The sequence below is a fragment of the Bufo gargarizans genome, chromosome 1, assembly GCF_014858855.1.
Source record: "Bufo gargarizans isolate SCDJY-AF-19 chromosome 1, ASM1485885v1, whole genome shotgun sequence".
Lineage (NCBI taxonomy): Eukaryota > Metazoa > Chordata > Amphibia > Anura > Bufonidae > Bufo > Bufo gargarizans.
In genome coordinates this window covers 508,229,381-508,252,255 of record NC_058080.1, presented here as the reverse complement: position 1 = coordinate 508,252,255, position 22,875 = coordinate 508,229,381, and the positions used below count along the sequence as shown (strand labels likewise).

The 22,875-nt window shown below is 43.0% G+C and overlaps 1 protein-coding gene across 1 annotated transcript; it reads right to left on the bottom strand.

Moving 5' to 3' along the window:
- Positions 1–1,773: 1,773 nt before the first annotated feature.
- On the bottom strand, positions 1,774–20,888 carry LOC122933545. The gene is made up of 3 exons (XM_044288518.1): positions 20,824–20,888; positions 12,006–12,130; positions 1,774–4,988 (listed from the first exon to the last, which is right to left on the bottom strand). The coding sequence occupies exons 1-3, from the start codon at positions 20,858–20,860 to the stop codon at positions 4,530–4,532; spliced, it is 621 nt and encodes a 206-aa protein (XP_044144453.1). The 5' UTR covers positions 20,861–20,888; the 3' UTR covers positions 1,774–4,529.
- Positions 20,889–22,875: the final 1,987 nt, after the last annotated feature.

Sequence of the window (22,875 nt, the reverse complement as noted above, 5' to 3'; positions counted from 1 at the left end):
CTCTGGGCATAAAACCAGTCCACTTTCATATTTCATTTATGAATCAACTTATGCCCTTTCTGACACCAGATCCAGGCTCTACAGAGTATTGTGGTTAATTGGGTATCAAATATGACTAGAGGATGTGATTCTGTAGCTGACCTATGGGTGGTAGAAGAACTACAGGTCCCAGCATTACCGTGTGTGGTCTCATTCTGTAGGTAAATAAATAAGGATCGCAAATATGTATTCTGTATAAAAATATGCCGATGTATCAAGGAGATACGGGCTTAAGTATAATTCTCATTGTAGGAACTGAACTTTGATGGGGCCATAAAACACTTGGGGGGCCAATCCCTAGGCTTCTCAGTCACTCTGCTGCCATTGGCTGACAGGAGTAAGTCTCCTGCCCATGGGAGAGTTCATAAAAATCCATGCACAAGGACAGAGGAGAGAGACCCATGGAACATCACCAGACACTTAATTGGACATTGACAGCATATCCCTGTATCAGAAGAACTTTGAGGGTCTCCCCTGATACATACTGAAAAGGGGTTTGCAAGGATTCAAAAAGGACATATGAACGACCATCTGAAACCCTCCAGAGAAACTAAGTATTCTTTCATCTTTTTCCCTTTCATTTGAACTGTCGTGATTATTTATATTGTTATTATTATTCTGTAGATTTATAGTCATTTTCATTAGACTTGTATGCACTGCTTTTTACCGCTTATTAAAGATTATAAAATCTAAATGGCCAAGTCTTCCATATTCTAAGCTGCTGAACAACATACCTTGCCTTTGAAGAGACGTTTCCAGGTAGTTAGTTAAATTGCATTTAGGAATTGTAGCTGGGGGTGATTGACTGTGGTTGGTCAGTAAGTGATATCCGGTTCATCCACTGATCTGTGTGATAGTGAATGACCCGGATAGTCGGCTCGTGGACCGGGAACCCACGTGGTGGCAGTTACCGAAGTGTAGTGGGGGGTGTTAGCCGAATGGTAATACCCCGGTCACGTGAGGTCTCTGTGTGTGCGCAGACTCCGTCACAGACCACTACGTCACAGCTGTGGGATCCGGAGCGATCGGATCCATAGTTCGTGACAGGTGACACTGGGTAGGATTGTACTTGTTTGCACTTAAATTATCTGTAATGAAAAAAAACTGTTTGTTACAAAGATTGTCTTCCTCTTTGTGTATGTTTAGGTAAACTGGGGGCAAGATTAGCTCTTGCCTGAACATCTAAGGCCAGCCCTGGATGTCCTATGGACTTCTGCAATCACCATTCAGATGAATGGGACAGTTTCACACATTTCTGTAACAAATCTACTACATTTGTGTGTTCCGTAGCAGAAGTGGGGCAATTTAGAGTCAAGAGATAAAGGATGTTATAAAATCTACTTCACAATAAATTCCAGTTCAGTTGACATGGCATTACTTTTCACAACAGTAAAAGAACACTGCATCCCATCTGAACTCAATTTTCTTTGCATTGGAATTGTATGTTCCACTTTGAGGCTGGGTTCTCCTTGTGTAGCCAAAGATATGCCAACATGGAGACTGGCATGATTTTCAAGTTGATTGCGGCTAAATGTTAATGGCTGATTGGTAAAATGTTTCTTAGCTGCAATACTGTGCATCCATTAAACAGTTTTAAGCTGCAATTAATTTGTAAACTGCAGTGACTAGCATGTCGGTGCAGTTTTGCATACATCTTGACCACAACGTGTGAGCCTAGACAGTTTATTTTACAGTAATTATACTTAAAATAAATAAGGCAATATTTAAGAAAATTCAAAGTCTTTTATTTGATGCAAATGGTTTAAATTAAATAATCTAAATATAATAAATAATTAGATAAATGTTAAAAATAACAAGAGTGTATTCATAAGATAAATAATATTTAAAGAACACCTGTCACCATAAAATGTAGTGCAACCTGCAGGCAGCACATTATAGAGCAGGAGATGTTGAGCAGATAAAAATACAGTTTTGTAGGAAAAGTAAAACTTGTAAGTTATAACATCTGCTCATTTTGAGCTCAGTTGCCAAAGTGGTTAGTCTTATTAGTGATTGAGCTTCAAAGAATGCTTAAAATCACAAAGAACAACCCCATGGTGTACAACTGAACTCAGAAAGAGCACAGATTTAAAGGCTATGTACACCTTCGGTGACGATTTTTTTTTAAATTAATGTGTTGTACTTATTTTTAGCTAAAATCATTTTTTCAATTGATCTTCATTAAAAATGATGAGCCATTTTCCCGGCACAGCTTTGAGTTTATCTTCTAGCAGGATCTATATTTTCACTCTGTTCAGTCAGACAGCTCAGCTGACGGCTCCTTATCTGTGATCTCTCACCTTATAAACTCATTAAATTTCAATTCTTATCTTACTGATGAATGTGGCTTAAATAAGTGTTTATGACCTTTTAGTAATTTAGAGATAAGGTTTATTAGATGACGGCACAAAGTGAAAGTACCATTCACAGAATAGAAAATCAGAATAGAAGAAAGCTAACCTTTTGTGACAGAACGGCTCAATATTTTTAATAAAGACCAACTGAAAAAATTCATAAAAATGAATTGTCCCCAAAGGTTTTAATGAATCTTTATAGGTTTTAATTAATCTTTTCCCACAAAACTGTATATCAATCTGCTCAGCTTCTCCTGCTCCATAACATGCTGCCTACAGATTGCACTGCATTTTGTGGTGTAAGGTTCTTTTTAACATAACAGTATATAATATTAAATCCTAATATACAATGGATAATTTATTATATAAATAACATTAATTGAAATTACAGTACATATTAGTACATTCTAATGTAAAAAGCTTCATAAATAATCCAATATTTGCAATCACATGTACAACAGGTAAAGTTAAATACAATCATTATGTCTAAGGCTACCATCACACGACAGTGAAAAAAACGTCCATTAAAAATGGTAAAATAGTCCGTTTTTAACAGACATTTTTTTCATTACTGCCTTTTTGAGTAAGGGATGTTAAATTTGCACCCATTCAACTGTATTGGGACTTTCAGTCCATGAAAACAAACAAAAGAACATTTTCTTAAAACGGATGCGCAACGGGCGTTAAAAAAAAAGGGCATGTTTCACTGACGTGTGAATATAGCCTGAGGGTTATCTCAAATAGTGTAATAAATACAACAATTAGTTGTATTGCTAAATTATTATTTAAGCAATGGTTAATAACCGATATAAAAAAAAAAAGCCTACAAACTTTATAACCAGTTGTCAGTATAGTAATACTGTAAAACTCAGTGACATTCCAGAGCAGCATTTTTCACTCTGCTGAGGTCCAGTTGTATAGATTTAAATAGGAATGATTTTTTGGGAAATGGCAAATGTCAGTGTATTATTATATCCCTGTATGCAAGAATTATGTATTGTGAAAAGTGTTGTAACATGATAAACCTCACATGTAACATCTATAAATCAAGACACAAATGGGTGGTCCGTAGAGGCCCAGAGGTAGAGACAAACTGCTGTTTTCTACTGACAAACAGTATATTTTGCTATTGATTCATCCTCATTTAGTTCCTCCTTAGCATGACTTATAAAGAAAATGCTGGGAGCAACTCTCTGCTGTTATAACTGCATCCTAAACCTATGCCTTGCAAGACTTATTTCGATCAAAGGATTTGCATAGCTTCAAAAACATGGGTTATGAATATTCAAGTTTAAATAAAATATCCTTGTCTGGCTCCATACTGTCTATTGAGAGTGACCTGCACATGCCGGAGGTATCTACTTTGTTTCATATACCACAAGCATGCATCAGTGTGTAAAAGAAACACTAAACATATAAAATGCACAATTTTTATTTTTTTTTATCCCTTCACTTCCTCCTTTAATCTCCTCCATTCCTTTGAAATATAAAGAAAGCTCTCTCTTTGTCCCAGAAGCTCAGCCATATTTCCACTTCCTCACGTGTCCCTCTTCTCTGTCTTCAGTAGATCACTACGATTGCCTCCTATGCCCCATCCTCTCAGCAGATCCCCAGCCAAAAATGGAACATCAGCAGAAGATTAAACTCTGTGTTCTGTAAAGGATTTGTACAAGACTGTTTCAGGAACATGTAAAAAAAGAATCCTGCAGAATGACAATGTCCGGTTTACTTTTATATTAATTTCCCGGATTAGTGTTCGCAGTTTCCGATCAATCTCCTAGCATAGCAGAGTGAGAAGTATACAGGCTCATAGAAAATCTAAAGTATGAAACTTTAGTTTTGGGCGGTTTCAGCTTTTTTTTTTTATGCGTGACTGCAGGTGTAACAACTTTTATGGCATATTGCACAAAATGATGTTGTTGCAATCTTCATAGACTGTGCAAATGTATATTTCTCAAACATTTTAAGAGAATTGAGTGCTTGATGAATATGCTGGTAAAAAAGGATGTTACAAGACTGGTGGTCTGGAATGATGCCAACCTCATATCTTTGCAAAAGTTAGTGGAAATGTTGTTGGTTGGTGGTTCATCTTTTTGTCATTCCATGGAATACAAGTAGATGGTCAATGTAGAAGACTTAGATTAACATATAATTGGTGAAAAAATGTTTTCTTAATCGTCTAGATGGAAGTTTCAAAACTATTTTATGGATAACTTTCAGGAAATCAATGTAAACATTTATCAGCTGACAGCATTCTAACTTCTGTCCATAAATGTCTTCACTGTTAGGAAGGCGAAATTTAGTCTTCAGCATTTTACACATATGTGGATCAAGCATGTTCTCCAGTGAATCATTATATTGCTTTAAAAGTGTTAACAGATTTGAGCGGAGTCCTTTAATTTTCATCCTTTCTTTAGTTAGAATCACTGTATGCTCGTATTCAGACACGTCATGTCTGCCCAACAGCACATCAAAGGCTTTGCTGAAATAAAGTAGACTTTCATTTATTCTGTGAATTACACTTTTTTTATGTGAATCAGTAGTGTTTGGGTAGGGTCTTCTACAGTCATCCTCAGGAATGTCATGTTCTGTGAACTAAAATATAAAAGGATTTGTTATATTATGTCATAAAATATATTGTGTCATATAACCAATGTTAATGTGAATACTGGAATTGTTCCGAGTACATCTGTCCACAGATTTGTACCTATGACACTGGCTGACCTGTTACATGTGCGCATGGCAGCTGAAGGTATCTGTGTTGGTTCCATGTACATATGTGCCCGCATTGCTGAGAAAAATAATAATTTTATATCTGCAAGTGAGCCTCTAAGAGCAACGGGGGCGTTGCCATTGCACCTAGAGGCTCTGCTCTCTCTGCAGCTGCAGCGCCCTCTGCACTTTGATTGGCAGGGTCAGGCAGTAAAAACATCATCACATCCTAAAGGCTCATTTGCATATATTAAAAGATGATTATTCTCAGCATTAAGGCCACATGTGAACATGGGACCAACACAGATGCCGTCATCTGCCAAGCGCACATGTAACAGGTCAGCCAGTGTCGGAGGTACAAAGCTGCTGACAGATGCCCTTTAAATCTAATGTTTCTATGTTAAAAACAAATCACCAATGAATTTCTATTAAATTCATTTCTTCCCACATTTACTAAAGAGTTAAAGGGGCTGTCAGGGTACAGGGATAAAAAAAAAAAAAAAGCTTCACCTGTCACTGTGCTCTGGTTCTGGTCTCTGCTGGACCAGAAGTGTAACATGCCTTCTACATGCATGTCACCATTGGCAGCATGTATGTAGACAGCACGAGAGGCAGTGAAGGAGGCATGGTGCTTAATCCCTGTACCCTACCTGGCAGTATGAAAAAGAGTTCCTCGCCTAAGAGAAACCCTTTAATACTGTAAAAAGTAATAATACAATTGCTGTATTTTGTATTTTTCAAATGTCTATATGCTCTGTTACAACCTATGGACACCATAGAGGGGTATCCCAGCCCCTCCAGCAGACTTTGCTTCAAATGATACAGTGTGCCTGCTGTAAGGGATATGACCGCTAAGCCATGGGTTAAAGACGACTGGCTCACAGCGATCACCTGATCAGTCAGACAAAAAGCATGATCTGCACTATTCCCTTACGTCCTAACCAGTGGCACAGATGGGGTATTCTGCCCCTGTGGACTGGTTAGGACAGGTGGAAGTTTTAATGAAACAATAAAAAAACACTGGCATGCACACGCTCTCCCTGCCCCCAATAAAGAGGGGCGTAGCCCTCATGCTATTGTGTTTTTTTCTGTCCTGCGGACAGGACGGGACGGGTGGTGCACTCCTCCATCCTTGTGGTGGAGAGAGTGTTTATTCCCTTTTCTTTATTGTGGTTCCTTTGGAACTGTGCCGCTCCTCCTATGCGGCCGGAGGACGTCCTCCGGTCTTAGCTTTGTCTCTCCTTTATGCACAGCCCTGTCTCAGGCTGGGGCTTACCTCTGTCCGGAGGTGGAGTGGCTGGAGCGGCGGTAGCGGCGTCCCGCATGTTCGGCTGGGCGCTGCCATCTTGCGGAAGTGACGTCACTTCCGGTTTTTCGCTCCGGCCGACGTTAGACTATGCCTCTCCCTTATGGAGCGGAGGTGGAGCGGCTGGAGCGGCGGTAGCGGCATCCCACATGTTCGGCTGGGCGCCGCCATCTTGCGGAAGTGACGTCAAGTGACATCACTTCCGGTTTTCGCTCCGGCCGTTTGATAACGTCGGCCGGAGGTGTATTTTAGAGAGCTAGGGCCGTGGGGGCCTTTAAAATGTTTCAGGGTCCTTCTCTGGGTCCCTAATGTACAGTTTTTTCCTTGTTTTGCAAAGGAGATAAACTCAGAGGTTTACCCCGCCCCTTTTGGGGCGGGGCTTTCTTTTTTGGCGCCAACAAACCCTATTTAAACTTGGTGAAGCTCCAGGTTCAGTCTCCTGGAGCGCAGCTTGCTGTCAACCTTGAGTGTGGTTTGGTGCTAGAGAGTTTTGCTACCTCTGTGCTGAAAATCATTGTTTCTTACTATAAGAGCTTGCTAGGATCTTCTGGGTAAAGATCCTGAAGCTTGCGATTAAGCTCTGTTTTCTTGAATTTTGCTAAATTCATGTTTCTTTTAATTTTCAGCCATGTCGTCTACCGGTGACGGAGAGCGGGAGCCTGGCAGGAAATCAGCGGGCAAGAGGCGCCACCTGCAGTGCCATGACTGCCAGATCGTCCTGGAGGACTCTTATGATTTCTCCTGCTGCCCACCCTGTAGGGCCAAGTCACTCCCCCAGTTGGAGCCATCTGTCCACGATGTGGTCGATTGGGTGAAGGGGTACATGGAGTCCAACATGAGCCAGGTCAACGCCTCCATACAGGAACTGAAGAGTACCCTGGTCGCCAAATGTCATCGTCCCTCCTCCCCCCATCGTGCGATGGAGGTCTCGGGGGGTCAGGAGGCGAGGGAAGGTTCTGCCTCCTCCTCGGATGAGGAGGATGGATTCTCTTATTTTTTCTCGCTGGAGAAGGCCCAGCGGCTACTAAAATCCGTCCGGTCGGGGGACCATGACGTTGATCTGGGGGAAGCCTCATCCTCTGCCTCTAGGGGGCCTAGGGCCTTTAAAGCGGATGATTCTCTCCTGTCTCTGATGAAAACAGAGTGGAGAAAGCCAGAGAAAGGTCCAGTGTTGACCAAAAGGTTCAAGGCCGTGTTTCCGGTCAAAGAGGATCAGGTATCTTCCTGGGGGCCTGTCCCTAAAGTGGACATGGCGATCGCGAAATTATCCAGAAGGACCCTGATCCCATCAGACGACGGGTCAAGTTTGTTGGACCCAATGGACCTGAAGGCGGACTGCGCCCTTAGGCGCGCCTATTCTTTGGCCTCGGCCTCCGCCTCAGTCGCGATTGCGTCGTCCGAAGTGGCAAATTTTCTAAAAACGAGATTCTCCCAAATTGAGTCTGACCTGGACCATGGGGTCTCTAGGGACGACATTCTGGCCTCATGTAAGACGGCCAGCCTTACCATTGACTACTTGTGTGACGCAGCTCCACAACAACTGAAGCTGGTATCCAAGTCTATGGCTCTTTCAACCGCGGGCAGGCGTCCGCTTTGGTTGAAACCTTGGAAGGCCGATACGAGCTCAAAACACAATCTTTGTGCCATGGCGTATGAACCCGGCAAACTCTTTGGTGCAGAGCTGGACCAGATAATGGAGGGGCTGTCGGACAAGAAGGGCAAGTCCCTTCCCCAGCAGTCCTTTCGTGGTCAGGGCAAGGGGTATGGTTCCAGAGCGGAACAGCAACCCAGACCCCAGAGGAATTGGGGTTCCCGTAGAGGAGGGAAATCCTCTCGGGGTTCTAGACCCCCCAAGAAGTCCTCGGCGCTCTGATTGCGGGCCTCCTCGAGGCTCTTGGTATTTAGCCGGTCTGACTGGAAATCTCGGGCTCCCTTCTCCCCACATTCCCGTAGGCGGTCGCCTACAACACTTTCTACCTTGTTGGCAGGATCATATCCAGGACAGTTGGGTCCTGCGTGTAATTTCTCAGGGCTACCTTTTAGACTTGAGCAGTCGGCCTCTGGACAAATTTGTCCAGACAAGGCTTCTTCCCAGCAACAAGCAGAAGATTCTAGAAAGTTACGTACTAGAATACTTCCAGAAGGGGGCCTTAGAAGAGGTTCCTCCCCAAGAGAGGGGAACAGGTATCTACTCCCCAGTTTTCCTGGTACCCAAGAGTACCGGAGGGTGGAGAATGATTATAGATCTGAGGTTCTTGAACCGTTTCATAAGACAAAAGAAGTTCCGTATGGAAACTATCCAGTCAGTGACCAATCTTCTTATGCCGGGAGATTTCTTGGCAACCTTGGACCTCAAGGATGCTTATCTCCATATTCCCATCCATCCTGGGTCCAGAAGATTCTTAAGGATCGCGGTAAACATCGGGGGGGGGGGGGGTCCTAAAGCATTTTCAGTTTGTGGCCCTCCCGTTTGGGATTTCTTCAGCCCCACACACTTTCACCAAAGTGGTGGTCTCTGTGGTGGCCGCACTAAGACTTCAAGGCTTGAGTATAGTTCCATACCTGGACGACTGGCTCCTCAGAGCCCCCTCCCAAGCGATCCTGTCCCAACACATCCAGCAGGCTGTTACATTCCTACATCAGTTAGGATGGATAATCAATTGGGACAAATCCCAACTTCAACCAGCCACCTCTGTAAGGTTCCTGGGGTGCATGGTGGATTCAGTCAGGATGACGATTCATCTCACTCCCGAAAGAAAGCAATCCGTGCAACAGACAGCCCATTCCCTCTCTGTACCAAAACAGGTAACGATTCGAATGTGGATGAGGATGTTGGGACTAATGTCTTCAACCGCAGAGGCGGTACCTTGGGCATTATGGCATCTACGTCCGCTCCAGTCGGAAGTATTAGCCAAGTGGAATCACAGTCCAGTGGGACTCAATTCCGTGCTCTCCCTGCCTTACAAAGTCCGATCCTCTCTGAGGTGGTGGTCCCACCTCACGGACGGCAAGTCCGTGATCCAGCCCTCTTGGATCATACTTACTTCAGACGCATCCCTAGTAGGCTGGGGTGCGCATCTTCAGGACAAGACAGTCCAGGGAACTTGGACACCTCAGGAGAGGTTATTGTCATCGAATCTCCTGGAGATCAGAGCAATCAGGCTAGCTCTTCATTTTGCTCCCATCATTCGAGGGAAGGCAGTGAAGGTACAGTCAGACAGCATGACCGCTGTGTTGTATATCAACAAGCAGGGAGGCACGAGGTCACAAAGTCTCCTGAGAGAGATAGGGGTGATTTTGGATTGGGCAGAACTGAACCTCACCCACTTATCAGCCATTCACATTCGCGGAGTTCACAATGTGATTGCGGATCGCCTGAGCCGAGGTCTTCCAACCGGAGAATGGTCACTTCATCCAGAGGTCTTCAAGGAGATAACGCTCAGGTGGGGCATGCCAGAGATCGATCTCATGGCAACGAGGTTCAACACCAAGGTGGAGAAGTATTGCTCCCTTTACAGGGAGGACAACCCGGTGGCAATAGATGCACTGTCAATCCCATGGAGGTTCAGGCTGGCCTACATCTTCCCTCCAATTTCCTTGATACCAAGAGTCTTGATAAAAATCAGGCAGGACCAAGCGTCAGTTATCGCCATTATCCCATACTGGCCGAAAAGAGCTTGGTTTACCCAACTCTTACAGATGAGTCGGGGTCAATTTCTGAGGCTTCCCCCAGAGAGAGTACTGGTGTCGGGGGGCACCCAGGTCTCCTCAAATCTTCAAATGTTCAACCTGACGGCCTGGAGGTTGATCAGCCCCTTCCAAGGATAGAAGGGCTATCGAGGTCTGTCTTGAGAACCCTGGAGCACTCCAGATCAGAAGCTACCAACAAGGCCTACTCCAGAATCTGGAAGATTTTTTCGTCCTGGTGTTCTAGGCATCAGCAAACATCCGCTGAAGCTTCCATCCCGATGATCCTACAGTTTCTACAGGACGGTCTGGACAATGGGCTATCACCCGCTACCCTTAAAGTGCAGATTTCAGCAATCTCTGCTTGTCTCAACAGAGCTGTTTCTCAAGACCCCCTTATCAAGAGATTCCTGAAGGGAGCCTCAAGATTAAAGCCTACAGTAATCAGATCCATCCCTGTTTGGGATTTATCGGTCGTGCTCAGGGGGTTATCATCTCCCCCCTTTGAGCCCCTAGAGGAGGCGGGATTCAGGTTCCTGACCTGGAAGATCACCTTCTTGTTGGCCGTTACCTCTGCAAAGCGAGTTGGGGAACTCCAGGCTTTTTCTGCCTTTGAGCCTTATACAAAGTTCCTGCAGGATCGGGTACTCCTCAAATTTTTACCTACCTTCATCCCAAAGGTTCCCTCCTTTGACAATATTAACCAGGTGATCTCCCTACCAACATTGGCTCCATCCCCCTCCTCTGAGGAAAGAGGGCTCCATACCCTCGACATTGCGAGATGTCTTAGGATTTACCTGGAACGCTCCAAGGTATTTAGGAAGGATGAAAACCTCCTTATCCCTTTTTCCGGTACCCATAAGGGGAGGAAAGCCTCTAAACCCTCCATCAGTCGCTGGATTAAAGAGGCAATTCGGGAGTCTTATATGTCTCAGGGCTCGGAGCCCCCTGAATTTGTAAGGGCCCACTCTACTCGAGCAGTGGCCACTACTTTTGCAGAGAGAAGCTCGATCCCATTGGATGTGATCTGTAAGTCAGCTTCTTGGAGTTCTCACTCCACTTTTATCTCACACTATAGAGTGGATACTAGAATACATAGTTATTCCTCATTTGGCCAGACAGTGTTATCTTCCGCCAGGCATGAGGACCCTCCCATGGGGGTTTCTACTTGCTAAATTCCCATCTGTGCCACTGGTTAGGACGTAAGGGAATCGTTAATTTCTAACGATAATTTGTTTTCCCTTAGTCCTAACAGTGGCACACAAATTTCCCCCCCTTGTTTATTATTTTTTTTTTTGTCTACTTGTTTTACACAATAGCATGAGGGCTACGCCCCTCTTTATTGGGGGCAGGGAGGGCGTGTGCATGCCAGTGTTTTTTTATTGTTTCATTAAAACTTCCACCTGTCCTAACCAGTCCACAGGGGCAGAATACCCCATCTGTGCCACTGTTAGGACTAAGGGAAAACAAATTATCGTTAGAAATTAACGAATCTGACAGCAAAGAAGGGGATAAAACTGTTTGGCAGCAGTCAGCCTGTGCTATTCTCAATCTCAGCCCGCTTAAGGGTTAAAAAAAATCTATATAACTATAGTATGTCTTTCCTAATCAAAACAAGGATCTCAACACAAGAGAGAGGGAGACTTTACCTAAAGAAATGTTGGGAAATATTTCCCCATTTCCTTGTGTCAAGATATGTTCCTCTTTATGATGAAAAAGATGCCTTAACATATTAAGAATTTAAAGAAATGGAGCATCTTGCATTCACATGTGTTTTTTTTAAGTAAGAGACGACTATTACCATTTTCTAACAAAATGGTAAAAATGTTTAAAAAAGAGTATGATCAACACACCCAAACAGTTCTAGTATTCATACATGACCTAAACAGGGACAGAATGATACTTACAGATTCATTAAAAAGCTCTTCTGCCTCTTGCTGCATTTCACGTAGCATTGCTTTGGTCTGATGAAGGAGATCACTGTTGCAATTTGCAGATAAGGTAAGCAGCAGGAAAACTCCATGGAGGAAACCTAGGGACAAACACAAAACACCGCTGATTCATTACTTTGTACCTATATAGTCAGCTAGCTTCTTCTAGTTCTAAGGTGAATGCATTACATAGATTATTTTGCTAATTAAAACCAGATAGTGAAACATATAATCAGTTTTTTCAGACTATAAGATGCAGCCCAAGAATTAGAATCAGAAAGAATTAGAATTTTTGAGAAGTGAAGAGGTCAAGGTCCCTAATTTTGGAATATAGTGTACGGAGGGTTAATAGTTTTGGTCATGTCCCGTGTCATCTGCTGACCATTGAAACAAACAGCAATGGTGCATGCGCTCACTAAATGTGCCTCCTGTCCTTGCTCTGTAGCAGCACACATTATACACAGCTCTGCAGCACACATTATACACAGCTCTGCAGCACACATTATACACAGCTCTGCAGCACACATTATACACAGCTCTGCAGAACACATTATACACACAGCTCTGTAGCACACAGTATACACGCAGCTCTGCAGCACACAGTATACACACAGCTCTGCAGCACACAGTATACACGCAGCTCTGCAGCACACATTATACACGCAGCTCTGCAGCACACATTATACGCGCAGCTCTGCAGCACACATTATACGCACAGCTCTGCAGCACACATTATACGCACAGCTCTGCAGCACACATTATACACACAGCTCTGCAGCACACATTATACACACAGCTCTGCAGCACACATTATACACACAGCTCTGCAGCACACATTATACACACAGCTCTGCAGCACACATTATACACACAGCTCTGCAGCACACAGTATACACGCAGCTCTGAAGCACACATTATACACGCAGCTCTGCAGCACACATTATACGCACAGCTCTGCAGCACACATTATACGCACGGCTCTGCAGCACACATTATACGCACGGCTCTGCAGCACACATTATACACACAGCTCTGCAGCACACATTATACACAGCTCTGCAGCACACATTATACACACAGCTCTGCAGCACACATTATACACGCAGCTCTGCAGCACACATTATACACGCAGCTCTGCAGCACACATTATACGCACAGCTCTGCAGCACACATTATACGCACGCAAAAGCACATAATATACACACACAGAACCCTGCTCCATGCACAGCTGACATATATGCATGCACACACAGCTCTGCTCCATACACACCTGACAAACACAGGCATGCTATGCTACACAGCTGACATATAGACACAACCAGTCTGCTGCATACACATTGGGCAAAGCACTGTATGAGCAATCTCCTGGATCATTAAGGACGCCGTCAGGGAGGACACTGCTGGACCACCCTGACTGTGGACTATAAGACGGAGGCATTTTAGCATGATTTTTTCTTGCCAAAAAGTGCATCATATAGGCTAAAAAAAGGCTAGTCTAGGCATGTTCTGTGACCTGTGTAGAGTTCATTAGTGGGAATAGGAAATCTGCATCCATCACCTATAGTGAATGGTGGGTTATGTGTTATCTATATAGAAATTATTTCAACAATGTCATTTTATGATTTTTCCAATAATGCCATAGGTTTTACTGTTTGAGAGTGAAGCTACCTGCTATGAAAGTATTAGAACATCTGGGAAACACATGTATTTTTTGACTCAATTTGATCAATTTCAGTCAATCAGTGAAAAAATCAGTGGATTAGGCCGCCAACCTTCTAATGTGTATGGCATTCTCCTGACTCTACCCCAATGGCTGTTGCTCAGAGAGATGAGTATTGGGCATGTCGGATTGCAGCTGCCTATATCTGCCTATATCTGCATATTGTCCCTGCCGAAAAAAGCCTGCTGGATCTAAAAGTGCTGGTGTGAAACTAGCCTTTAAAGCTGCTAAAGCGCTACAGCTTTCTTGTTGCAAAGCGCCCAAAAATGTGCGCAATACAACATGTGTGGTCTGACTAGCGATTTGTAAAGTGGCAGGACTATGTTCTCATCACTGCCATCTATGTCCCTTTTTGATGCACACCATGATCCTATTGGCCTTGGCAGCAGCTGCCTGACACTGGTTGCTACAGTTAAAGTTTATTATTAACGACATTTTCTGAGTTCTTTTCCATGTCAGTGTTATCCAGTGTTTTCCTATTTAGTATGTACGGGTGACTTGTATTTTCCTATAGTGGAAGAACAGAAATAAACTTAAAGACTTTCAAGACATTATTTGGAATTAATAGATATATGTAATGAAGACACTATACAAATTATTATAAAGGTAAAAATATTATATTATATATCAGTCCAGGAATGAAGCTAAACTAGGTAATGTGTATAAAATCATCAAAACATAACATCCATTCTTGTACTTAACAAAACATATAAATAGTTATTCGTTTCACATCTGCGCTTTCCCTTTCCGCTGTTGAGATCCGTCTGCAGGCAGCGTTTTTCTGTCCATGATGTGGTGTGGACACAATAGAAAACAGATCCGTCCCCCATTGACTTTCAATGGAGTTCATGACGAATCCGTCATGGCTATTTTAGAGATAATACAATTGGATCCGTTCATAATGCAGACGGTTGTATTATTGTGACAGAAGCGTTTTTGCTGATCCATGACGGATCCAGGAAAAACGCTGGAGTGAAAGTAGCCTTAGTTATGAAAACCTCCAAAACAATAAGGCCACAGATGGTAATTAAATGTCCTAATACATTTTTTAACTTGAAAACCATTTTAAAACTTGGTTTAGGGCTCTTTCACACTTGCGTTGTCCGGATCCGGCGTGTACTCCATTTGCCGGAATTACACGCCGGATCCGGAAAAACGCAAGTGAACTGAAAGCATTTGAAGACGGATCCGTCTTCAAAATGCGTTCAGTGTTACTATGGCAGCCAGGACGCTATTAAAGTCCTGGTTGCCATAGTAGTAGTGGGGAGCTGGGGAGCAGTATACTTACCGTCCGTGCGGCTCCCGGGGCGCTCCAGAATGACGTCAGAGCGCCCCATGTGCATGGATGACGTGCCATGCGATCACGTCATCCATGCGCGTGGGGCGCCCTGACGTCACTCTGAAGCGCCCCGGGAGCCGCACGGATGGTAAGTATACTGCTCCCCCGCTCCCCACTACACTTTACCATGGCTGCCAGGACTTTAGCGTCCCGGCAGCCATGGTAACCATTCAGAAAAAGCTAAACGTCGGATCCAGCAATGCGCCGAAATGACGTTTAGCTTAAGGCCAGATCCGGATCAATGCCTTTCAATGGGCATTAATTCCGGATCCGGCCTTGCGGCAAGTGTTCAGGATTTTTGGCTGGAGCAAAAAGCGCAGCATGCTGCGGTATTTTCTCTGGCCAAAAAGCGTTCCGGTCTTGAACTGAAGACATCCTGATGCATCCTGAACGGATTTCTCTCCATTCAGAATGCATGGGGATAATCCTGATCAGGATTCTTCCGGCATAGAGCCCCGACGACGGAACTCTATGACGGAAGAAAAGAACGCAAGTGTGAAAGAGCCCTTAGAAGCCAACTTCAGGTATCTGTTTTAAAATGGTTTTCAAGTTTATTAATAAAATGCCTAAGACTACTTTCACATTAGCGTTTTTTGAGGATCCGTCATGGATCTGCAGAAAAGCTTCCGTTTCAATAATACAACCGCATGCATCCATCATGAATGGATCCAGTTGTATTATGTCTTCTATAGCCATGACGGATCCATCATGAACACCATTGAAAGTCAATGGGGGGCGGATCCGTTTTCTATTGTGTCAGATTGTGTCAGAGAAAACGGATCTGTCCCCATTGATTTACATTGTGTGCTAAGACGGATCCGTGTGGCTCCACTTCTTCAGGCGGACAGCAAAACGCTGCAGGCAGCATTTTGGTGTCCGCCTCCAGAGCGCAATGGAGGCGGAACGGAGGCAAACTGATGCATTCTGAGCGGATCCTTTTCCATTCAGAATTCATTAGGGCAAAACTGATCCGTTTTGGACCACTTTTGAGAGCCCTGAACTGATCTCACAAACTGAAACGCTAGTGTGAAAGTAGCCTAAGGTATTCACCGGAGAGACTTTGGTGATAACTCATTTCACCTCGCCAGAACGCATACAATTTAATGTTGTACGGAGACGGATCTCAACACAGAATTAAAATGAAGTTTCGCTCATGGATCCTCCGCCAGCGTTCTCAGTATGGTGAAAGTGCTCCAGCTAATATTGAAACCTTACGCCTGTGCAGCGGACTACGATAGCTGGCTGCGCTCTGTGGTGCCACAGTGTGCCTCTTCCTTGTTAGTCACTCGCTGACCATGTAGCAGATTAATAGCTGCACTTCATAGAAGTTTGAATCCAATTTAAGTCCAATTTAAAATAGCCATAGTGGAAATTAAGTAGTAATAAGACAGTCCCCAAAAAATATGCATTACAACCATAAAATATGTCGATGATCCAGGAGAATGGTTGAATGGACAGCTGTTATAGACAAAACGTGTTTCCCACTCTTCAATAGCCAAAACTGATATGAGCTACTACCTTGACTTGAGCAATTTTATAGGTACTAAGGTACATTGTAGAGACTGGATACTGACAAACTATATATATATATATATATATATATATATATATATACACACACACAACTGCAGTCCTTTGTGCACCAATAAGACCAAATGAGACATCACTTAGCATTTGTCATTTCCATTTCCAGGTGGAATAGCCACTTATATGTATTGTTGAGTATAAGAATGGATAATGTATATTTAACAAAACTGGCATACGCGCAGGCGTGAGATCAGTCTAATTTTATTAAGATGCATACTTCTTAATAAATTAGGCGCTTCCCTGCCCTGCCATGTGCCAGATACTGATTAAATATATCTATTATTTCTAATTAATGCCTTGAAAGCCTTAGGGCTGTTTCACACGAGCGGATGCCGTGCGTGACATCCGCTGCGTGAATGACAGCCAAGACCCGATGCAGACAGCAGAGGCTTGGAGCTTTAACATGATTGATAATGCTCCGTGCCTCTCTGTGATCTCTTTACTACGAAATCACAGTGAGATAAAGTTGTCATTGTGATTTCGTAGTAAAGTGATCACAGAGAGGCACGGAGCATTATCAATCATGTTACTGCTCCGTGCCTCTGCAGTCTGCATCGGGTCTTGGCTGTCATTCACGCAGCGGATGTCATGCACGACATCCGCTCGTGTGAAACAGCCCTTACACATTTTTCAGTTCTTCCACTATAGTACTGTATTTGTCTGTTTGCTACATTTTGTAAAAACACATATGAAGTCTCCCAAAACCATGTGGGAAAAGGTGTTATGGTCTGATCAAGATTGAACTTTTTCGCCATAATTCCAAAAGATATGTTTGGCCCAAAAACTGCACATCACCAAAAGAACACCATACCCACAGTGTAGCATGGTGGTGGCAGCATCATGCTTTGGGGCTGTTTTTCTTCAGCTGAAACTGGGGCCTTAGTTAAGCTAGAGGGAATTAGGAACAGTTCCAAAGACCAGTCAATATTGGCACAATATAGCCTTCAGGCTTCTGCTAGAAAGCTGAACATGAAAAGGGACTTCATCTTTTAGCATGACAACAACCCAAAGCATACATCCAAATCAAGAAAGGAATGGCTTCGCCAGAAGATTAAAATTTTGGAATGGCCCAGCCAGAGCCCAGACCTGAATCCGATTGAAAATCTGTGGGGTGATCTGAAGAGGGCTGTGCACAGGAGATGCCCTCGCAATCTGACAGATTTGGAGTGTTTTTGCAAAGAAGAGTGGGCAAATCTTGCCAAGTCAAAATGTGCCATTCTGATAGACTCATACCCCAAAAGACTGAGGGCTGTAATAAAATCAAAAGGTGCTACAACAAAGTATTAGTTTAAGGGTGTGCACATGTATGCAACCATATTATTTTATTTTTATAATTTTTCTTCCCTCCACCTAAAAGATTTCAGTTTGTTTTTCAATTGAGTGGTACAGTTTATAGGTCACATTAAAGGTGGAAAAAGTTCTGAAATTATTTCTCTTTGTTAAATTTTTTTACATCACAGAAACCTGACATTTTACCAGCGGTGAGTAGACTTTTTATATCCACTGTTTATTGTATTACTTGTACTAATCCTTAGTTACAGCTAAACGCAAAACACGGATACCGGCCGTGTGCGCCCCGCATCACGGATGCAGACCCATTCACTTGCATGGGTTCGCAATCCGGGATATGCGGTGCAGTGCGGAATGGAGGCACGGATCAGAAGCCTTCATCCATGCCTCCACACCAGAAAAAAAGGAGTGCATGCACTACTTATTTGCAGTGCGGACCGTTGGATATGGATCGCAGAACCCATTCAAGTGAATGGGTCCGCGATCCAGATGCTACAGCCACACGGTTGGAGTCTGTGCCCCACGGTCGTGTGCATGAGCCCCTACTGTTTTAGCTCAGAGCTCAATTACTATTATTATTATCATATGTCTTTGTTCTTTTTACATAATACCGTCATTACCAGCATCAATCTTATTACTACTTTTTAGACTTGAAAAAGGAGTGTTATTCTACGCCGAAACGCGCTGTCACGTATATGCAAATAAAAAGAATTGTTTCCAACCACTTGAGGTTGTGTTATTGCGCCGGGAGGTATCGAAAACAGTGGACCACCATTACCCCACACCCCTCTATTAACTCTAAGCTAGGAATTGTATGACCATCTACCCCACATATTCTGTCACTTACCAGTAAGTAAGGTTAAGAGGACATGTAGAAAGAGCTCGACAGTATTAGGCAACAGCTTCCTTACATATTACAAAATGTCAATGTGAGGCTTAGAGGTAATATTCCAGCTATTACACAAACCTTGTCTTTGAATTGCATAGCTGTATTGTGAGTTTTGATGCTCTGGTTTTTTAAGGACCTGAATGAAACAAAGGGATTTAGAGGGGTTGAACAGGATCAGACAAAACATGACTGCTCTTTTCCCCTCACCTATCCACATGTTGTGTGTGATTTTGTAGTAACTCAGCTCCATTCACTTCAATGGAGCTAAGTTTATCAGACACAACCTGCGGACGGGTGCAGCACTATTTCTGGAGGAACGAAACTAAATTGTAGAATCCTGTATAACCCCGTACAAAATGGAAAAAGGCACTACATGCCCTACTGGAACATATAGACATCACAATGAGGGTCATCCATTTCAGACCCCCTTCCGTCAGACAAAATTCTGAGCCACTGCAGGGCTCCTGTGCACAACCCATCATGCCTAGTTATTTCAATGGACTCACGTCTCACTACATTTCCCATTAAGGATTCATCAGTAGACATGTGCACCTTCGCACTGCTGATCTTCAGGTGTTAGAGAAGTTCTTACAAGCAATGGTACGAATATAGAAATGTGAGGAGATAAAATCATACGCAGTGTGCCATAGGTAATATTGCCAATAGGAATGATGCAATATGAAAGTCGAACAGGTGGAGGCTCACCTTGAGCCTCCACCTGTTTGAGGCTCATAGGCACAACTAATGAGGCAGAGCTGTAATGAAAGCTATGTGAGGAATACCATGTATGGCTGCCTGCTGCATCTTCCTCAAAAGCAAAACTGATCCAATGAGAGAAGGAGAAATGAGAAGCTGGAGCCACACTGCCCGAGAAATGGAACAGAATCTTGTAGACAGGGTTCAAGATGAAAGCTTTGTTGGTGACAACGCGTTTCAGCAGTGAACCAGTGCCTTCATCAGGCCATTCTGTTACCCCACTGACAGCCCTGCTCCAACTCCTCATTGCATCAATATAGATATATTACAGGGAAAATGTTTACACAGGTAGCATTTAAGGCTGCTTAACATTGTTGCACTTTTTCACGGCTGTGTACTGTGTTCCTGATGTTTTCATATGATCAGTGATGTTACGTATTTTGATCATGTGCTGATTTCATGGCATTCCAATCACCGAGAATACGAAACGTCACTGATCACACGAAGCTTACTCAGTGCAAACATCAAAGTGGTGACTTTTCCTACACAACCCTCACCTCCCCCTGAACGTAAAGTCACAGCGGGAATGACCATTAGACAACACAGGCCTGAATCAGAGAAGGATGGTCTGTGCAGTGCGACTGAAAAGAACTGAAGAATCAAAGTGTAGATTTTAGCATCATTGTTTTAAAAAAATTATTGAAAATGACTTTCAGGGATCATATATGTATCCTTACCCTACATGTTGTATTTAAAAATTTTATGAAATCAGATAATATGCACAATACTAAAAGCAGATTTGCAAGATTTGTAAGAATTTAACAGTACTTCAATAGAGGGGGTTGCACTCTGAAAATACTTCCCATAGAATATTGTATACATGCTATAGTCTCAGTGTCTTTAAGGGACTTAACTTAAAGCATCATATACACTGTAAGTCCTGAAATAAAGCCCTGTGACTCAGTATTCCGATCAGTGGATATTGTTTTAAATAGATCTTTACATTTCCAAGAAGAGAATATTTCCTTTAAATACCTGAAGGTTCTGTTCAAATTCTTTTACTACATCACTAGAGGTTCTACAGCCCCAGAATCTCTTTTGATGGTAGCAGGATACACAGATATATTACATTACAGCACGTGTCTGATGAAGTGGCTCTGGCAGGCTTTGACTTTACATCATGTCTTATACATTAAAAAGAAATACTTCCTGTGCCACAATATTCTTACATTACATATAACACTCAGCCACAAACAAAAGAAGCAAGACCTACCTGAGAATGTCTGACACTTTTTAAATCTGCCCACCATACTAAGAGACACAAGACAGTCTTCTACTTCTGAGTGTGCTATCACTGTCTCAGAAAGAAGAAGTTGTCTTTTTTTATGGTGCTTGTCATCTCCTCCTATCTTTTTCAATCGCATGGAAAATGTGCACTAATACTGTGATTGCTACCAGTACGTCTTCCGCAAAATAGGAAGTAACACTTGTGTATGCCATTTTTTTTATATTTTCTTACAACAGATGCAAAGATCCTGGAGTAAACCCTGTATGAAGAGGTACAGGTGGCACCAAATATAAGAAGTGTAAAGTCCCTCATGACTGTATTGTGGTTATGATTATGATGACATTTACATACGCACCTTCGTAAATTACTCTTGAGTAAAGCTGAAACTCTACATTTCTAGCAACCTCCTATTTTCCACATTAATACAAGGCCTTTAATTTCACACTTCATCCTCATGTTACTTAAATTAGTTGTTAAAGGGGTTCTCGGTATTTTTCATATTGATGACCTATCCTCAGGATAGAACATCACTATGAGATCTGCGGCTGTCTGACACCCAGAACCCCTGTTGACCAGCTGCTTGAGGAAGCCACAACACTCACCGGAGCTTCAGTTATGGCCACAGCCTCCTCGCAGCTTGCTAAACACAGCACCGTCCATTGGATAGTGGCTGTGCTTGGTAATGCAGCTCAGCCCTATTCACTTAAATGGGACAGAGAGTGATATTGTGAGTTATATGTGATATTTATGACCTACTGTATTCTGAGTATCTATCAATATCATGGAGAAACCCTTTAATGTCAATTTCAGAAATGACCTACTAACTACTAGACAAATACCATTTTGTGTAAGTTTGGTCCAATCTGGAGCATTCAATTTGGGTTTTAGTCCAAACAGCTCAATTTAAGCCTGAAGAGTTCTGGGTCTCACATAAAAAATGAAACATAATGAAAAAACGTTTTATTTATATCAACTTGTTTCCTGAATAGTGGATACTATCTGTCAACTTAAAAGAGTTATCCAACCCCTATAATGTCTCCCAAAAGGCCCTCATACTGGTTATACTTACTCCGCTCCCCGGCACACGCATCTCTTCTGATGCCCGCACGCCTCTGCTTCTCCCCGTTGCGTGGATCAAAACATCCGGCATACAACAAAAAAATGGCAAATCGTCCATTTTTATATTTTTTTTTCCATTACGCCATAAAAAATTTTTTTTTAAAAGTATGATCATTTTGGGATGCGGTGATGCCTATAATGTTTATTTTTTATTTTTATTATGGGGAAGGGAGGTAATTTGAATTCTATATATATTTTTTATACTTTTAAATATTTTTTTAATACTTTTTAAAAGTTCCCCTAGGAAACTTGGACATGCGATCATAGACTCTAATGCATTAGAAGTATTAGCATCGAAGTCCATGAGAAATTCGCTGTTTCTATTGGAACATAGCTCTGGCAGCCTCAAATCCTTCAGAGGGAACGAGCCTGCCACAGGGAATTAATGGATCTCTTGATCGGCACTAGGGGGGGCCATTCCAGCCACAGAAGCGCAGGACTCACAGGTTTTTAGTGCTTAGATGCCATGTCACATTTGACCATGTCGTCTGCAGAGTTAAATGTCTTTTTATTAACAATGGCAGACGTTAGCCCTGGTTGTCTGCTGTGTGGTACAGCAAGCACCCGCGAGTTATGGAACTTGTTTTGGTATGAAATGGGCACCATATTTAAAGAGACGACATCCGCCGCTAAAGTCAAGGGATTAAAGGTACCGACTTGTACCTGATAAACAATGTGCTTGTAGCATTGTGACCCTTATCCTAGTGGTGGGAGTGCCGAGAGTCGACTCACACTGATCTAATATTGATGACATCCTAAGAGTAGGCCATGGATTTTGAAGAATTGGTTAACCCATTGTCATGTAGTGATGTGGGAGGGAAAACCACACAGACAATAGGAGGGAAGGGAAAAGGAAGTATGCCTCAAAGCTAGGGAAAAGGAAACGGACACCCCCTAAGGAAACCCTAATCCTAGCCC

Bases quoted from the DNA above. Each gene is read 5' to 3' on its own strand.
- LOC122933545 (XM_044288518.1), bottom strand. From the start codon at position 20,860: ATGGTGGGCAGATTTAAAAAGTGTCAGACATTCTCAG. The intron at 12,131-20,823 runs GTAGGTCTTGCT...GTTTGTCCCTAG, and splicing joins AAAGTGTCAGACATTCTCAG to GTTTCCTCCATGGAGTTTTC. The intron at 4,989-12,005 runs GTAAGTATCATT...TTTATATTTTAG, and splicing joins AAGAGCTTTTTAATGAATCT to TTCACAGAACATGACATTCC.